Source organism: Eucalyptus grandis, unplaced genomic scaffold (assembly GCF_016545825.1).
Source record: "Eucalyptus grandis isolate ANBG69807.140 unplaced genomic scaffold, ASM1654582v1 tig00007206, whole genome shotgun sequence".
Taxonomy (NCBI): domain Eukaryota; kingdom Viridiplantae; phylum Streptophyta; class Magnoliopsida; order Myrtales; family Myrtaceae; genus Eucalyptus; species Eucalyptus grandis.
In genome coordinates this window covers 63,617-82,450 of record NW_024096441.1, presented here as the reverse complement: position 1 = coordinate 82,450, position 18,834 = coordinate 63,617, and the positions used below count along the sequence as shown (strand labels likewise).

At 39.5% G+C, this 18,834-nt stretch overlaps 1 protein-coding gene across 1 annotated transcript in view; it reads right to left on the bottom strand.

Moving 5' to 3' along the window:
- Positions 1-6,091: 6,091 nt before the first annotated feature.
- LOC120290119 (uncharacterized mitochondrial protein AtMg00370-like) overlaps positions 6,092-18,834 on the bottom strand; it is a 60,011-nt gene continuing 47,268 nt past the window's right edge. Inside the window, 2 exon segments of the mRNA XM_039305800.1 lie at positions 6,092-6,126; positions 6,231-6,301. Coding sequence (XP_039161734.1) covers positions 6,092-6,126; positions 6,231-6,301 — 106 coding nt within the window.

Genomic DNA, 18,834 nt, shown 5'->3' with positions numbered 1-18,834 from the left:
CATCATTCCCTTAAGTATCCAATACTTAATGGTGAAGTAAAGAACACACTGGTTTCAACAGGATTATTAATATCCACTCAATAATCCATCAATTGGGAACGATTTTAAGATTCAATCTAACTATGGACCTGTCACATATATTCTTAACGTCTCAAGAATGGGTCTAGTTACAACTGATCTTATGGAATCATTCGTAAATATAAAATAATTGGACAAATGAATGAATACGTCACTGTCATTAATTAAATAATAATGATAGTACAACCGAAATCCCTAATATGTAACCATTGCATGGTAGCTTTAAGGCATACATACAACAATCTCCCATTTGCACTAAAGCCAACTTATCTGGTACCTCAAACCCATTTTATCAATATGCCTTTCAAAAGAAGACTGAGGTGAGGCCTTAGTGAAGGGATCTGCCACGTTTTCTGCTAAGGCAATTTTCTGCATGACGATATCACATCTCACAACAATTTCTCTGATGAGATGAAAACGTCTCTCAATGTGCTTGGACTTCTAGTGAGACCTTGGTTCCTTAGCTTGAGCTATCGCCCCATTGTTGTCATAAAACAATGTAATCGATTGCTCAATTGAAAGAACGACTCCAAGTTCAGAAATAAACTTCTTCATCCAAGCGGCTTCCTTTGCTGCTTCAAAAGCGGCTACATACTCTGTCTCAGTGGTGGAATTAGCCGTTATGCTTTGTTTGGAACTTTTCCAACTAATTGCGCCACCATTGAATGTAAAGACAAACCCAGACGTAGACTTATAATCATTAGGATCCGATTGAAAATCGGAATTTGTATAAGCTATAACTTTAAATTCTCCTTCTCCATATATCAAGAATAAATCCTTAGTCCTTCGCAAGTACTTAAGAATATTCTTGATTGCTATCCAGTGCTCTTGTCCTAGATCAAACCGATATCTGCTAGTAATACTCACAACATGCGTAATATCAGGTCTAGTACATAGCATAGCATATATTATGCTTCCAATAGCGGATGCATATGATATCTTTGCCATTCGCTCTCTTTCTTCAGAAGTGTTGGGACACATTTCCTTAGAAAGACAAATCCCTTGCCTAAAAGGCAATAATCCTCTCTTGGAACATTGCATGTTAAAAAGTGTTGACACTTTGTCTATGTACGTAGACTGTGAGAAGCCAATCAATCATCTTGATCTATCTCTATAGATCTTGATGCCTAAAATGTAGGTTGCCTCTCCTAAATCTTTCATGGAGAATTTCTATGATAAGAATAGTTTTATTAATGATATCATTAATACATCATTTCCAATCGAAAGTATATCATCGACATACAAAACTAGAAATGCAATTACAATTCCACTGATCTTATTGTATACACAAGGTTCATCCAGATTTTTGATGAAGCCAAACGATTTGACTACCTCATCAAAACGGATATTCCAACTTTTGGAGGCTTGTTTAAGTCCATAAATGGATCTCTTAAGCTTACACACCTTCTGTTTTTCACTATTGGATTTAAAACCCCGTGGTTGTTCCATATAGATGTCCTCCTCGAGAAAACCATTTAGAAAAGCCATTTTGACATCCATTTGGAATATCTCATAATCAAGGTGTACGGCTATAGCCAACATAATTCGAATGGATTTTAGCATGGCCACAGGTGAGAAAGTTTCGTCATAATCAATTTCTTCTTTCTGACAATATTCTTTCGCTACTAACCATGCTTTGTATGTTCCAATTTGACCTTCACCATTCATCTTCCTCTTGAAGATCCATTTACAGCCAATTGGTATAATACCATCAGGTAGGTCAACTAAGGTCTAAACTTCATTAGAATACATTGAATCCATTTCGGATTTCATGGCTTCTAGTCATTTACCAGAATCGATATCCGACATCGCCTCCTCATAGGTTTTAGGATCACCAAGTTGATCATTATCATTCACGATGAATAATGGTTCAATATGTTCAACCGAGTGTCTATAATGAGAAGGTGGGCGAGATGTTCTAGCACTTTTCCTAAGAGGTTGTGTATCAAAGGCTCCCATTGAATTAGAGATTGGTATTTGAAATCGGTTGTTTGGCACTTCATTATTTTCTTCTTATAAGACTATTTTCCATCCAGCACCACCTTCTTGGACGAACTGATTCTCTAGAAAAGAAGCATGCTTGCTTACCAAATTTTTTTTGTTTGAATGAAAATAGAAATAATATCTAAGAGTTTCCTTTGGATATCCAATGAAGCGACCTTGTTCAAATCTTGCCTCCAATTTTTTCATTTTCAGCTTTTTGACGAAGGTTGGACAACCCCAAATCTTAATATGATTAGGACTTGGTTTCCTATTATGCCATATCTCATAAGGTGTAGTTGGAATAGATTTGGACGACACTTTGTTCAGTATGTATGCAGCTGTCTCAAGGGCATATCCCTAAAGGGATATAGTGAGAGTGCTAGTATGAACAAAATAAAGAAGTTAGGGAAGAGAATAAGAACACGAGATTTATAGTGGTTCGGCTTAATCCAAGCCTACGTCCACTCTCCCACGATAACAGCCTTCTTGGCTGGATTCCACTATGCAATCAACAAGAGATTACAACTCCGAGTGCAAACACTTAGTAGTAGATCACACTATCTCACTAAGTCACTCTCTTGGTATTTCTCTCACGATTACAACCGTTTAAGCTCTCAAGAGACAAGTATATGATCTAAAGTCGCTTAGACTTTGGAATTATAAATTCTACGCTCCGTCTCTTACTTGCTCATCGGTCCATGATCTCCTTAAATACTCCTCCACTTCCAAACTACCGTTGGACAGCATCCCGGAGAATCGTCTTCCAATATACCCATTGGACAGCTCTGTATCTTAGAAGATTTGGTAGCCGTTGAGTGACAAAGGTAAAATCCCAAATTGATTCCGATCGCCCATACAAACGAAATCTTGGTTTCCATAAGTAAAGCTTCTTCGTATAGAAAGATCTTGTCTTCAATCAAATCAATCTTGATGTGGAATCCAAACCAGATCACTAGCCGTTGTATGATTGGGCTTGAGTTACGATTCATCGAATCTGGATGTAAAGTCTGAGTCTTGAGACTTTACGATATGAGTCTTGAGACTTTACAATCTGGGTCTTGAGACTTTACAATATGAGTCTCTAGACTTTACAATCTGGGTCTGTACCCAGTTCAGCTTCAGCATAGAGTCTCGTCTTCGACTTTGAGTCTTGAGTCGATGCGGTCTTCGAGACTTTGAGTCTCGAGTCCGGTCTTCGACTTTGATAATATCCTCTACATGTTCTATTATCTGCATGGTCTATTACTCAACCATCAAACATGTTAGTAGCCTTTGATTTATTTTGTCATCTTCAAAACATCATAAGGGATTTCCCTAACAATCTCCCCCTTTTTGATGATGACAAAACAATCTCTGAATATGTAGATTTAAAAATTTAAATCAAAGGATATCAGAAGATAACAAATAGATTGAGCATAATAATATTTAGAAAATAATTACAGCTCAATATTATGCCATAGATAATATCAACCAATTAGCACATATGCATATTCATATCTTCTCCCCCTTTTTGTCATAATCAAAAAGCGATAATGGATTCACGTAGAGAATGATAACAAATATCTTGCATGAATCACAATTTTCACAAATCAGCTTTTATAAAGTAAATCGAATATTAAAGATATGCAATATAGCTCACTTCGATTATATCAGCAAATATCCAATAAAAATCACGGATGCATCATAAAATTCACGTACCATTTTTGTCATAATAAAATGATAATATCAATATGAGATTTGTTAATGACAAAAGGTAATAAGAGATGCACTAACCGGATTTTGTAGAATAAATTCTGACACAATTACCTTTTCTTCCATCCATAATAAGATCACGATCAATCAAAAAAGATTTTTTCCATAATTGATCAAAGCTCCCCCTCAATTTGTTGCCTTTTTGAGGTGATCACGATTCTTTTCCTTTTCTTTTGGATTCGATTTCTCCCCCTTGATTTCCTCATCGGATTCTGAGTGCAGTTCGAATGAGACTTTGATTACGAGTCTATGTCGTGAGACTCGATTCTGAATGTTCCATCAAGCATAAATTTTCTTGTTCATCATCTTCTTCTTTTTGTTCTTTTCTGGCCATTCTGCTTGTATTTTCTTCCATCGAAATATGGTGGCCTTGTGTTGCTTTGCCCTTCCATAAGACCTGAATTTGCCAACATACTAGCCATAAAGAATCTTTAGCTCAAAAGTAAAAACACTTTTATAAATCGAGCACTTAGCTACGATACCAATTGAGAGTGCTAGTATGAACAAAATAAAGAAGTTAGGGAAGAGAATAAGAACACGAGATTTATAGTGGTTCGGCTTAATCCAAGCCTACGTCCACTCTCCCACGATAACAGCCTTCTTGGCTGGATTCCACTATGCAATCAACAAGAGATTACAACTCCGAGTGCAAACACTTAGTAGTAGATCACACTATCTCACTAAGTCACTCTCTTGGTATTTCTCTCACGATTACAACCGTTTAAGCTCTCAAGAGACAAGTATATGATCTAAAGTCGCTTAGACTTTGGAATTATAAATTCTACGCTCCGTCTCTTACTTGCTCATCGGTCCATGATCTCCTTAAATACTCCTCCACTTCCAAACTACCGTTGGACAGCATCCCGGAGAATCGTCTTCCAATATACCCATTGGACAGCTCTGTATCTTAGAAGATTTGGTAGCCGTTGAGTGACAAAGGTAAAATCCCAAATTGATTCCGATCGCCCATACAAACGAAATCTTGGTTTCCATAAGTAAAGCTTCTTCGTATAGAAAGATCTTGTCTTCAATCAAATCAATCTTGATGTGGAATCCAAACCGGATCACTAGCCGTTGTATGATTGGGCTTGAGTTACGATTCATCGAATCTGGATGTAAAGTCCGAGTCTTGAGACTTTACGATATGAGTCTTGAGACTTTACAATCTGGGTCTTGAGACTTTACAATATGAGTCTCTAGACTTTACAATCTGGGTGCCCCGGTTCGGCTTCAGACATAGAGTCTGTCTTCGGACTTTGAGTCTTGAGTCGACGGTCTTCGGACTTTGAGTCTCGAGTCGCGTCTTCAGACTTTGATAATATCCTCTACATGTTCTATTATCTGCATGGTCTATTACTCAACCATCAAACATGTTAGTAGCCTTTGATTTATTTTGTCATCTTCAAAACATCATAAGGGATTTCCCTAACATATAGGCAAGTCGGTGTAACTCATCATAGATTGCACCATATCTACTAAAGTGTGATTTCTTCATTCAGATACACCATTATGTTCTAGAGTTCTAGGAGGTGTCCATTGTGATAAAATGCCATTCTCTTTAAGATAGTCCAGGAATTCAGTACTAAGGTATTCACCTCCTCGATCCGATCGAAGAGCTTTAATACATTTTCCAGTTTGTTTCTCAACTTCAACTTTGAATTCCTTGAACTTTTCAAATGATTTAGATTTATACTTCATTAGGTATAAATAACCATACTGTGACGGATCATCGATGAAGGTAATGAAGTAATTATAACCACCTCTAGCAGTTTTATTAATTGGTGCACATACATCTGTATGTATTAATTCTAATATGTCAGCAGCTCACGCACTATGTCCCACAAAGGGCGCTTTGGTCATTTTTCCCAGAAGGCATGCTTCACAAGTTAAGTATGACTCAAAATTTGATGGATCAATGTACCCACCATTACTCAACTTTTTGATTCTGTCTTCTCAAATATGACCTAATCGGAGATGCCAAACATACTTTTTGTTTGGACCATCTCTAGGGCGTTTATTAGTTATGGTATAAAGATTATTAGTTGATAAGCTAGTACCAACACATCTTCTATTATGATAAATAGAACATACATCATTAGCAAAAGAAAATTCATAGTTCTCTTTACCCAAACGAGGTATAGAGATGATATTCCTAAGAGCATTCTTATAATGCAAACAGTTCTTTAAAACCAGTACATGTCCAGAAGGCAAACATAAACGAAAAGTCCCTATAGCTAACGCAGCAACTCTTGCTTCATTGGCAAATGTCGAGACAATCTCATTTCGCCTTAGCATCCTGCTTGTTTCCAAATTCTGCAAAGACATACAAATATGTGAAGTTTCAGCAGAATCTTGAACCCATGAGCTAGATTAAGCACTAACCATAAGATTAGTTTCAATAAGCATAGATACCATACCTTCATAAGGTTGGTCCTTGGGCTTAACCTTCAAGCTCGTGAGGTACTTCCTACAATTCCTCCTCCAGTGCCTTTGACATCACAGTAATGACATTTCCCTTTATCAATCTTGGGTTTTGGTTGCACAACAGGTTTGACAGACCTCTTCCATTTCTTTTTCTTTAAAATAGTCTTACCCCTTGAAGAATAAGCCTTAACCATAGCCACTAAATTTGGTTTCGTGTTGTGCATTTCCTTCTCATAAACCACTAGCATGCTATGTAACTTAGCGAGAGTTTTCTCCATCTTATGCATGTGAAAGTTTTGGACAAAACCAGAGAAGGAATCGGGTAAAGATTGGAGGATCAAATCCACAGCTAACTCATTGTCCATAACGAGATTCAGCCTAGCCAATTCTTCAATGTGCTAGATCATTTTCAAAGCATGATTATTAACTGATGATCCTTTAGCCATCCTCAAACGGTACAATGCCTTAGATATCTCATATCTAGAGGTTCGATCATTCTCATCAAAGTATTCCTTTAAGTGTAAAATGATCAACCTTGCATCTTCCATAGATTCATACTTCTTCTATAATTCATTATTCATCGAATCAAGGATATATGACCTAACTTTTAAGTCATCGTCACGCCACTTATCATAAGTGACATGCTTCTCTTGGGTCCCACCCTCAGGAAAGGAATTTGGAATCTTTTTCATCAACCACATACCCAATTTTTTCTGAATTGAAAACAATTCTCAAATTCCTCACCTAGTCAGTGAAATTGGGTCTAGTCAAACAATTCTTGTCAAGTATAAAAGCGAGTGCGTTTGTGGTCACCATTTTCATAGTAATAATATATATGTTGCATAAAATAAATTGTTAGTCGTTGTATCTTTCGAAATAACTATTTCATTTTGGCCTTTAAATGAAATAGATCCTCCCACTAAATTTATATTCGAATTCCATACTTCTTAAGATGGGAAGCGGTAATCTTTGTTGGGCAAAGATTACTAGTGGGGATTAGAGTCCAACCAACCCAAAGCCCACCTCACCTAATAGTTATTGGTGTCCTATGAACTTAGTGAGTGAACCAACTTGTTCAACGCATCATATGCGAGTCCCAATCATAACTTCAGCCTCTAGACCATGAAAGCCTCACCTAACAGTTATTGGCATCGTGATCATAATTAAGTCTAGCCCATCGTCTCATGCAAGTATTGAAAGCACAAACGATTCCCTCACCTGACGGTTATTAGAAATCATTTGGCTCCAACCCCACAGCATCATATGCATAATGGAGTTGTCCAATATTAAGAATAATAATTAACCCTTATGTGTCCATAGCTGGTCAATTAACCACTATAATAATGGATCAAACCACGACGATGGAAGGCCACGGATCAGAAACCTGTTTTGACTTAATATTATTAATAATGAGATTTGGGTCGTTATTAACAGTCTCACTTTGTACATTAACCAATTTAACATGCATGATAACATAAACACAGTAAATAAATAGATATCACATAAACATATATCCTATGCGGTGATCATGGAATTATGGTTCAATGGGTCTCGAGCCAAATAGACCCATTTAGCCATTTTAATGTTTTAATAATAGGGACCTGTCATTCTTTTCTTCTTGAATATTTGAACTCTTCAAAGACCGGGCCCATAGAGCTCTCCGGCTTAATGGCTCCTCCAATGGCTCCTCCTCTCTAGTAGCATTTACATTAGCAATTGATATACTAAACTATGCTAAAATTACATTTCATGAAAATAAATAGAAAAGGAAGGACGCATCCTCCATTTAATAATTACAACCCCAAAAAGAATACCTGTAATCATCATACATTCATCCATACAACGATCATAATGATTAGGGACTTTTCCAAGATCACCACCCTTCCTTGCGAGCCATAAATTCAAAATTTAAAGCTCCAGAAGGCATAAATAAAATTTTGCATTTAATTAAATTTAAAGTTGAACAACACAAACCACATCAAGAAATCAAAATCGATGAAACAAATTTCACGAGCGTATTCCGAACGGAAGTTGCGTTGTCATCTTTAAATTCACAAACGCGAATAATTCGCAGAATATAAACACAAAGTATAACAAGTTACAGATTTTTTATTCAAAAATTGATGTAGTTCCAATTTTGCCTAGTTGATTAAATTTATCACATAAATTAATCAACTTCTATAGGCCACATAAGCGCAAGTTATTCTCTTAACAAAAATAAATTGGCAATTAGAACGCAAGAATATCTTTTAAATATAAATCAATTAAACGCACGAAAAATGCCTAAGGTTGGCTCGAGATACCATTGTTGGGGTTTCATGAATCATGTATAGGTAAAATTAACAAAAATACAGCAAAAACAAAGATGATATATTTTATACATGATTTTCCGAAGGCGTTGTTCGTGTGTTTTAATTAAAAATCTGAATATAAAAGGGAGTTAAATGAATTACCTCTCGAAGCGCGCTTTAAACGAATTGGTTTGGATGTTCTTTAGTTCGAGCCCCACAAACGTCAGACCTCTAGTTCAGACACACCATCAATGGGCGTCGAATGGAAGAGAGAACTTTTGGATAATCTCCACTATGATCGTGCTAGCAATCTCGTGGACACAATCCCAGTATCTTTGATGTTTTTAGCCACAACCCAAAAATAAGAGAATCCCTTTTCTTTCTCACTTTTGTACGTCTACACACACTTACGCTTTTAATAAGAACTGTTCTACGTGTGGGAAACCACCCACGACCAGCAACCGTTGCTGATCGTGGGAAACCACCCCACGACCAGCAACCGTTGCTGGTCATGGGTTCATGCATGATGGTCAGCAACGGTTGCTGACCATCATGCCACAATTTTTTTTTATTCAAAATAAAACCACGCACATGATGTGCGTTGCACACGGTCAGCAACAATTGCTGACCGTGTGCATAATTTATTTAATTAAATAATTAATTAATCAATTCCCAAAAAAAAAAGGACATAATCTTTGTGTGCGCATTTAGGGTACATTAACATGTATTCACTTTGGGCATGCGTGTGCATCATATGCACGTAGGCTCATGACTATAATACAAATTAAATTAAATCCCATTTAATTCAATTTCATGTCGACTCAATGTGATTGCAGTAATTGCAAACACATTTGCAAAATTATTTCTCTCTTGTTCCACGTTATCCTAATTAATTATGGTGTGTGACATCCCTAGGTTCATCACTAAGCTAGTAGTAAGACTTGTACTAACATATTAGTACTCCCAAAAGAATTAATTATCCCGATTAATCTTTGGGTCCTACAAGCCATGATTGACATCTAGCAATATGTCATGACTACCTAGATAGTGTGAATGCTTTAAGAACATAATAAACCTGTCATTTTTTGCTACAGTGTAATTCAATCCCTCTATCTTACTATGTCCCGATCAAACAAAGACCATGGGATATTTGTCAAGTTACCAATTTGATCATATGCACAAATCTAATTGACATGCATTTTATTCGAGACATAAACAATTTATTCTCGGTTACAACTCCGGTCGAGGATTTCAATGCAATGTCATAATTAGATTGCATAGGACATCATTAATATACCTTGCATATAACAAAGAGACAGATTCCATATTGCGTACACCTGCAACTTCGTATAAGAACAAACTATGACCATCAAGTATAAAAACGGATCGACAACCTGGCATTACGTGCACCTATGAACCATAGTTGTTCAACACATAAGTTAACATTGTGCCTCAGGTCTAAGTATTATTTACACAAGATCAAAGCATAGACAATTAGACATTGACCACGCTAAAAGCTTCCATGTCGCTAATCGTTCCATATGCGTAACGTTCAGTGAACTTATCTAGTACGAACACTCATGTTCTAACTCAGGCATCACAATACCCAATGACTTGTGACTCATCATTCCCTTAAGTCCTATACTTAATGGTGAAGTTAAGAACATACCGGTCTCAATAAGATTATTAATATCCAGTCAGTAATCCATCAACCGATCTAATGATTCAATCTAATTATGAACCCGTCACATATATTCTTTACATCTCAAGAATGGGTCTAGTTGCAACTGATCTTATGGAATCATTTACAAATATAAAATAATTGGACAAATGAATGAATACGTCACTGCCATTAATTAAATAATAATAATGATAGTACAACTGAAATCCCTAATATATAATCATTACATGGTAGCTTTTGGGCATACATCCAACAAGGACGTCACCAGTGGGGCTTTGATGAGCGGCGGCGAGGCATGGCGACGAAAGGTGTTGAGCGTACACAAGAGAGGAGGAGGGAAGAAGCGCCGGAAAAATGGGGAAAGAGAGAGAGAGGGGATTTTTGAGAGAAACCTTATATTCAGATCTATAAAAATGTTAAATGAGCCCCCCTAAACTTTTGGAGGGAAAACCCTTATATTGTCTTGATTTAAAGCCAAATATCTATCATCAATTCAATCGACGATTGAAACTTGATCTAATGATCAAATTAAGCTCATTAAGGATTAAAATTAATTAAAATGTGTCCCGTGACCAATCGGATGTGCTTGAATTGCAAAAAACAGGAGTTAAAACACAAATCGCAAGTAAGGCCTAATCTGGGGCGATTTTGTAATTTCATGAAATCAAGGGATTATTTTGCAAAATTTTGTAAAATCAAGGGATGTGAGCATGAATAATATGCTGTGAGGAGTCAATCGGTAGTCACCAATGATCAAGAACTAGTCGGCAAAGGATCGAATTAGCCTCATTCACTAGTAGTCGGTTAGACTGGTTGAATCAATGCAAACCGATTTGGCCAGTACTTGGTCGGTTCTGGCAATTGATCCTTGGAGGGCTAAACTTTTAGTCTAATTTAGTCTCTCAAGGACCAAATTGAAAGGAAAACTTACTTAATTTGAGGAAAAATGGTCCAATTCTAAAGGGATTAGGCCAATCAAACCATGCAATTGCAATCCATTAATTTTCTATTGACCTAATTACTTGATTATCATGAAAAATAATGGATGTACACCACAGGTACACCTAATTGGATGTTATAGGCTAAATTGGACAATTTCACAATTCCTCAATCGAAACCACAAATTAATCGAATTTGGATTCAATTAATATTGCAATACACCTATTTAATTAATTACCCATGCTTGGGATAACCTATTACATCCAAATTGACCTTCAATTGATGTCATGACTCTCATACTAAAAATGAATCAAGGTCTAATATCGAAATTGAACCTTCATTCGTGAAATTAGACTTTAATCTCTAATGGGTCAACTTTAATTTCTACAATTGAAGCTCAATTGCTTGGTTTTTCTATATTCAATAAGGTGGAATTCCTCAAATTGGAAAGTTCTCGAGTGAATTTCTCAAAACGGACCATAGAGACGGACTTATTTCAAGAAAATGAATGGAATTAAAATGTCCATTCGCAAATCAAGAAGAATTTGTTCGGACACTAACTAGGGCTAAAAATACCAATTTCCATTTCAACAAAACCGTTCTCGAACTTGAGTCAACAAGTATTGTAAAAGGAATTATACTTAATTTTGACTAGAATGAAAGTAATTTTATTTTTGGCCAATTTCAAATCTTCAATCGAAAGATCCGAAAAATAAGGTTCTTAATCAATTTTCACAAAATTTTCCACACTAAAGTCCAATTGATACTAAAACAAGTGTTTTGTTCATTGATTTTTTCAAGTTTTTGGTCAATGGTTTAATCAAAAGTCAATAATTTCCCAAAAGTTGATTTTTGTGTCAAATTTTAGATTTTTTTTTTTAATAATTGACTTGGGTAAAGTGAAATTAAGGCTATTTGGCATCTTTTCGTGGGCAAAAGAACACCTCAAATGCCAAAACTTGGCACAAAGGGACACTTAAGTGCCACTTTTTTTATTTATTTATGAAAAATGGGATAGTTGAGTGCTAAATCCGGTGAACCCCACCAGAAATCTTACGTGACAATTTTTTATTAATTTTCTCACTTACGTGGCTCATTGGAAGGCTGACTCAGCAAAACACACACAAAAACGATATTGTTTTGGTATAATTCAAAATTTAATATAATAATTAACTTAATTTAATTTTAAAAAATAAATTATTAAGAAAAAGGAGAGGGAGGAGGAGGAGGGAGGCAGCCGGTGGGCGAGGGCTCGGCCCTTGCCACCGCCGCCTCCCCGTCATCGCCGGAAAGGTGAGGGAGGGTTGGCCGGAGTTGCCAAGCCCTGGCCGGGGGCCAGTGGCGAGGCCTTGCGTGCCCTTGCCTAGATCTGGGGCGAGGTCACGGCCCTCCCGCAGATCTGGCGAGGCCGCTGGCCCTCCCCCGACCGGGCTAAGGGCCGTCGCTCGCTAGGGGGTCGCCCCAGCGGCCCTCCCTAGATCCGACGAGGGTCGCTAGCCCTCGCCCGGTTGGGTCAAGGGCTGTCGCCCGCTGGAGGGTTGGCGGCCTCGGCTGACCTTCCTCCACCTTTCCAACAACAGTGCGAAGGGCTAAGCCCTCAGCTGCCAACTGCCTCCCTCCTTTTCCTGCCCCTCATTTTAAAAAAAATAATTAATTTGTTTTAAGTTTAATTTAATAAATTTTCATATTAATTATTTACCATGTCAGCACCAAAACGACGTCGTTTCAGCACTTTTTTAACCACATCACCGTGCAAAATGACATTGTTTTGCACTAACTTGCAGAAAAATTGTCACGTCAACGTTTTGCCTGGATTTTCTCGCCATTGGCACTTAAGTATGACTTTCGGAAATTTTGGGACTTAAGTATCCCTTTGTACTAAGTTTTGGCACTCTGGTGTCATCGTGTCTCTTTTCTTTTAAAAAGCTAACCTTTGACTCGGAATTCATTTTTGGTCGGACGGTTGACCAAAAAGTCAACCCAATCAACCTAAAAGTCAATAGATTGACGTTTTGGGTTATTGACGGAAATGAGTATGAAATTATTTAAAAATAACTAAGAAAAAGAAAGAAATGAAAAACGATATTTTTTGGTCGAAAAAAGGGCTCTATCGCGATCGCAAACCCTAGTCTCGATTTTTTACCTTTGATAAGGTGTCAATTGAAAATCAAATGTCAACACAATGGCATGACAAAGAACTCATACGATCCATATCACATCACGCATGTAGTCTTTGGCTTGTCCCCTTAAGCAATTCGAACTTGGTAATAGCTCGATAGAAAGTCCAGCTTGGTGAACCAACATGCTTCACCAAGCTGGTCGAATGAATCCACAATGAGTGGGATTAGGTACTTGCTCTTGATTGTGAGATTGTTCAGTGCCCAATAATCTATGCACATCCGGAGGGATCCATCATACTTCTTTTAGAATAAGATTGAGGCACCAAACAGGGCCTTGAATGGCCGAATATAACCCGCATCAAGCAATTCCTAGAGTTGCTTCCGCAGCTCTTCTAGTTTGGGGGTGCCATGTAGTAGAGTGCCATAGTAGGTGGTCGAGCATTCGGCACGAGCTCAATCCGATGATCCACCTTTCTTTGCGGCAGAAGCTTCTTCGGCAACTTAGGAGGCATTACATCCTTGAACGAGTCAAGGACTTAGACCACTTCCATTGGGACATCACTCCCTTCGTCTTTATGGTCCTCAACCTTCAAGGTTGCCAAGAAGGTCTCCTTGCCGATAACATCTTACGATCACAATCTGACTCAAGATGGACCGGGATCACACATTGGCAACGCACATCCAAGATGCACATGAAATCGGCGAATGGCATAATAATGGCATTTGTCCCATCTAGGAACTTCATGCCAAGGAAGAAGTCATAATTGTCAAGGGAAATTACCTCGAGGGTTTCCTTACTCTTCTATTGGCCAATGTAAGCTCCACATCCCTAGCACACCACTAGCTGCGATCTCCTTGGAGTTCATTGTCTTTAGCCACCCAACTCCTTTCTTAACCCAAAGGTTGCGTTTCTTCGTAACTTCTTCCAATATGAAGAGATCGTGTGACATCCATGGGATTAGTGAGTGCGATAATGGGGATCGACCATGGACCAATCCAAGGATTAGTCATGGACTAATCAACCTAATCGGAAAGGGCGACTAAGGGATCAGCCATGGTCTGATCGAAGGATCGACCATGGATCAATCAAGGGATCGATAATGAATTGATCCGCCGATCATGCAAGTCGACAAGAGCTATTTGGCCATTGATTGGCCACTCGGCCATAGGGTTGGTCATAAGATGATCACGCACCATCACGGATCAATCAATGGATGGTCATGGATCGATCATGCACAGTCATGCATCAGCCGCAGGAGACCATGGATCAATCCCATGTAACCGTGTGTGGGCAGTAAATCGATCAATCCCACGTGACCACGTGTCAACCGAGGGTCTACCATGGATTGGTTATGCTTGACCATGGATCATTTGCGATAGATCATGGACGATCACAAATCCGTCACGAATCAATTCAGTGATCCAGCCGCTCAATCCATTCAACCCAATTGCCTGAGCCAAGTACTCGACTAGTCTCGGCCACATTGGTCGTTCCCGACCATGCCTAACCATGCTCAGTCGTGAGCCCAGCCATGAACCTCAATCAAAATCGTGTAGTCAACTGTGGATGAATGCGAGAAACTCTCGGCCGATGATGTCGACACTTACATCAACTTCTCTCATGCTTACATAATGTTCATTGGATGTTAGCCAATAAATGAAGAAGTGAATCATCAACTTAGGTGGCAAGAAATAAGTGACATAATCCTAAGTCAATGATGACCAAATCTTAGGCAATTAATGTAGGCATTTAATGAAGGAATGATTCATCATTCGTGGTGGCAAGAAGAGGATTTGCCCATGATTACATGATGACTTATTGGCACAAGTGGACCAATGAGAAGAATACCACATGTCCCCAATCATTTCCCTAGAAAAATTAGAGTGCCACCACTTCAATCTCGCTATGCCACTTGAAGAAAACCGATTAGGCCACTTGTTAGAGTCATTAAATGATGGTAAGTCTATAAATAGAACACCACCTCTCATTTTCACCATCCCTGCCATCTCTTGCTAACCTCTCTCTCTCTCTCTCTCTCTCTCTCTCTTTTCTCGGCCCCTCACTCGCCCGCTCACCCCTAACCGCTTGGCCACTTGTCGTCGTGTCGTCGATGTAAGTGAAATCCCTAACTTTTAGCCAAGGCGATGAGCTATAATGTTCAGGCTTGGTTACGTTATTATTCAGGCTTTGTTGTGCATATGTGGATGATTGTTTTGTATGGTTTACTCATGTCTTTGCATTCATAAGTCGAATCACATCCCAGGTCACAGATGGGTCTCGCTCGGCTATGGATCGATGTTGAGGCGTGTTGGTTCAAGCTGTGAGTCACTTGTCACCCCAGACATATTATTGTAGTTATGATTATAGGTCATGCCACACACACACACATTCATGAGCATGCCCATGGGCCTTGCTTGCATCGGTTAAGATAAAAAGATAAAGGACCGGCTTATGTAATGCATGATGTGTGGTCACATAAAGGAAAGATAAAAGTCATCATCATTTGATGATGGCAATGATGCCTCGTTAATGAGAACAAGATGCCCCCAGGTCAATGGGATGCCCCAGAGAGAGTTTCGAGATGCTGCCAAGAGTGGGCGATGCCCCGTAAGGGAAATGAGAGGACCTTGAGTTGGATGTTTCGGGATGCTATTAGGAGTGTGATGCCTGGTTGGTGCCAGATGCTGGAAGGCCTTGAAAGTATGGGAAGAATCATATGAGACGGTTATGCTATAGAACGAAATTCTTTGTGCATGTTCTTATGTTGTTTGGTAAGCTGAAGGTAGTTCGTGCATTGATGATAAGCCAAAATTGTTCATATGCATATAGTCAAGCTACTGCAATAGTATTGCTATTGATCTGCCATTGATGCATTAGCACGAGTAATGTTTACATGCTAAGTCCAACGACGAGACGTCCTCCTATATGAAGGTTAGTGATTTTACTTACTGATTCTTCGACTAACTCAATTGTTTTTCAAACTTGTAAGTATGGATGTCTCACCCCTCCTCGTCACGGCCTACCGATGTCCTTGGATGTGTCGGTCATCGATGTGGTCAATGTAGAGAATGACGTCACCTACCATAGATATAATTCCATTGTATGGGTCAAAGAATGATTGGACGACTAGGTCCCTTATCGTTATGTAGTTTGGTACATGTGGTTGGACGGTGATCTCGTAGGGCTACTATGAGGCTTTGATGGACCACCCGGGTTCACTAGTGGTTCCATGCTTAATTGGACGGTATCAACCTGTAGGGTACACTATGTGGCGAGGGGGATACCAATTCTGGAGCCACGGCCATGCTAGAGGAGATAAGAATTCCTGGCTTACTTAGATAAAAGGTTAATGTATATAAGGAAATGCCCGTAGAAAAGGGCCGTGTAAATATACTGAGACATAATATAGAAGTAGTGTATTTTATGACATATTTCCCAACTACTTGATTGTTGTTTGGGTGATTGCTTTTGTACACACTTCTGCATGCTCGTAAGAACAAGATGAATCAAAAAGGAATTGGGGACACACCTGGGACGTTGCATTTCCACCGTTTATGGGGTTGGTTTGTCATAGATCATATGCCTTAGTATCCATGAGTGCACTTATCATGGTCTCTCCGATCTGTAGGTCCGCAAACATAAGTCGCTTAGGCTTCTTCACCTTGTTGGACTTGATCGAACTAAGGATCCTATGATCTTAACCACGATACCTCTTGTGGCTCATCCTCCCTGCATAGGGTCGCCAACTTATCCCTTTTGGGATAATCCCGAGCCATATGTGGATTGTCGCAAAAGAATCATTTATAGGTGTGTACCTTCCTTTGTCCTCAACCACTCGACTCCGATTGGGCCCCAGGAGCGGTTGTTGGTGGTTTGCCTCCATTCAAGCAACTGTACTTGTTTAGATCGCCCCAACCATTGGCCTTTTCCTTTGAACAAGAGTCCAACTTCATTGTGGAAAGTGACTTGCACTCCACAAGGGACTTATCCACAAACGTGGCCATCGTAAGATCCCTATCATTACAGCGTTTGAGCTCTTTCTTAACCCATGGCTTGAGGCCACTCATGAAATTGGTGATATGCCTCTGTATCACTCATCAAAGGGACTTTGAGTAGCAACTCCGAAAACAGCTTCACATACTTGTAGACTCCGCCCTTTTGCTCAAGACGCTTGAGCTCATCGCGAGCATCCTCCTCCACATAAGCGAGATGGTAGTTTCACCAAAATTCATTGATGAACCTAGCCCATGTTGTGATAGGTTCCCCACTCCTATCATCCAACCTACAATGCCACCACAACAATGCATTATCAACTAAATATATAGCTATGGTGTTTACCTAAGATGCATTGTCGATGATTGCCATGGCTTGGAAATACCGCTTCATGTACCATAGGAAGTTATCCACATCTTTGGCCACCTGTGAGCCTTTGAACTCTCTTGGTTTCGGTGTGTCCGTTCGTGGATTAGCTTACATGATGACCACCCCGTTCACGCGTGTCATTTCAACCTTTGTAAGATTGCCTTTAAGCTCGGCTATTTCCGCGTGCATGGCCATCATCATGGCTTCCCAGGTTTCATCGCGTTGTTGGAGTTCTTGGGTCAAGGTCTCCAGAACCTCCCCACAGAGCTTTCTCATGCTAGTTTGGAGCTCTTGCACCTTGGCCACAAGCTCCTTCCTTTCAGCCTCGACTCCTTCAACGGTCTAGGTTAGGTCCTTTACTGATCCTTAGACATTTGAGATGATCTCTTCCATGTTCGTCATTCGGTGTTCCAAGTCTCCCATCAAATCGCTCGAATTCAAAACACCACAGTTTTTCTTTGACTTGGTGTTAACATTCTTAAATAGCCCTTCCACGATCGTCACGATCCTCGCCTTGAGCCATCGTGACATCTGAACATGGTTCAGCCATTGCACCTTGGAATGACTGGCTCTCATACCACTTGTCACGGGTCGATTGATCTCACACTCCCTAACCCGTGTGGCCTGAGGATTTCTCCCAAGTTAGCCTTACCCACACACTCAACTTAAAAGGATCATATAGACAGTAAAGTTCAATAGTGTTTATTTGCTTATGAATGAGGTTATACAACTTAGGGGGAGAGGGGCCCTACTTATACAAATACGGGGCCAACCTTAGCTGTTGATCTCCCTTTTGATCTAACGGTGCAACTTAAATCTTCATAATCATTACATAACTGTACAAGAACACTTAAGAGGCCCTAAGGCCTTGGAAAGCTTAAGGGTCGTTTGCTTTGGGAAGCTGGAGGATCACCTGCCCACGGATGAACTCAAGCTTTGTCACGGATGGGCCACAGCTTGGTGCTTGGGAAACTTTGGGAATGCGTTCATCTATCAGGCCATGTCAAATGGGCCGTGTCACATGCCTCATCTTTCTCGATTAGGGATCAGCAATTGCCCCGAATTGAAGACGTTAACGTTACTTCGAGGAGTCGACGTGGATGACAGTCGTGAAGACATTTCTCACGAGTTTCGGAAGGAGAGTGCCTTGACGGATAGGCTTAAAGAAGCGAGTATTGCCCCACTTCTAATCAGAAGAATTAA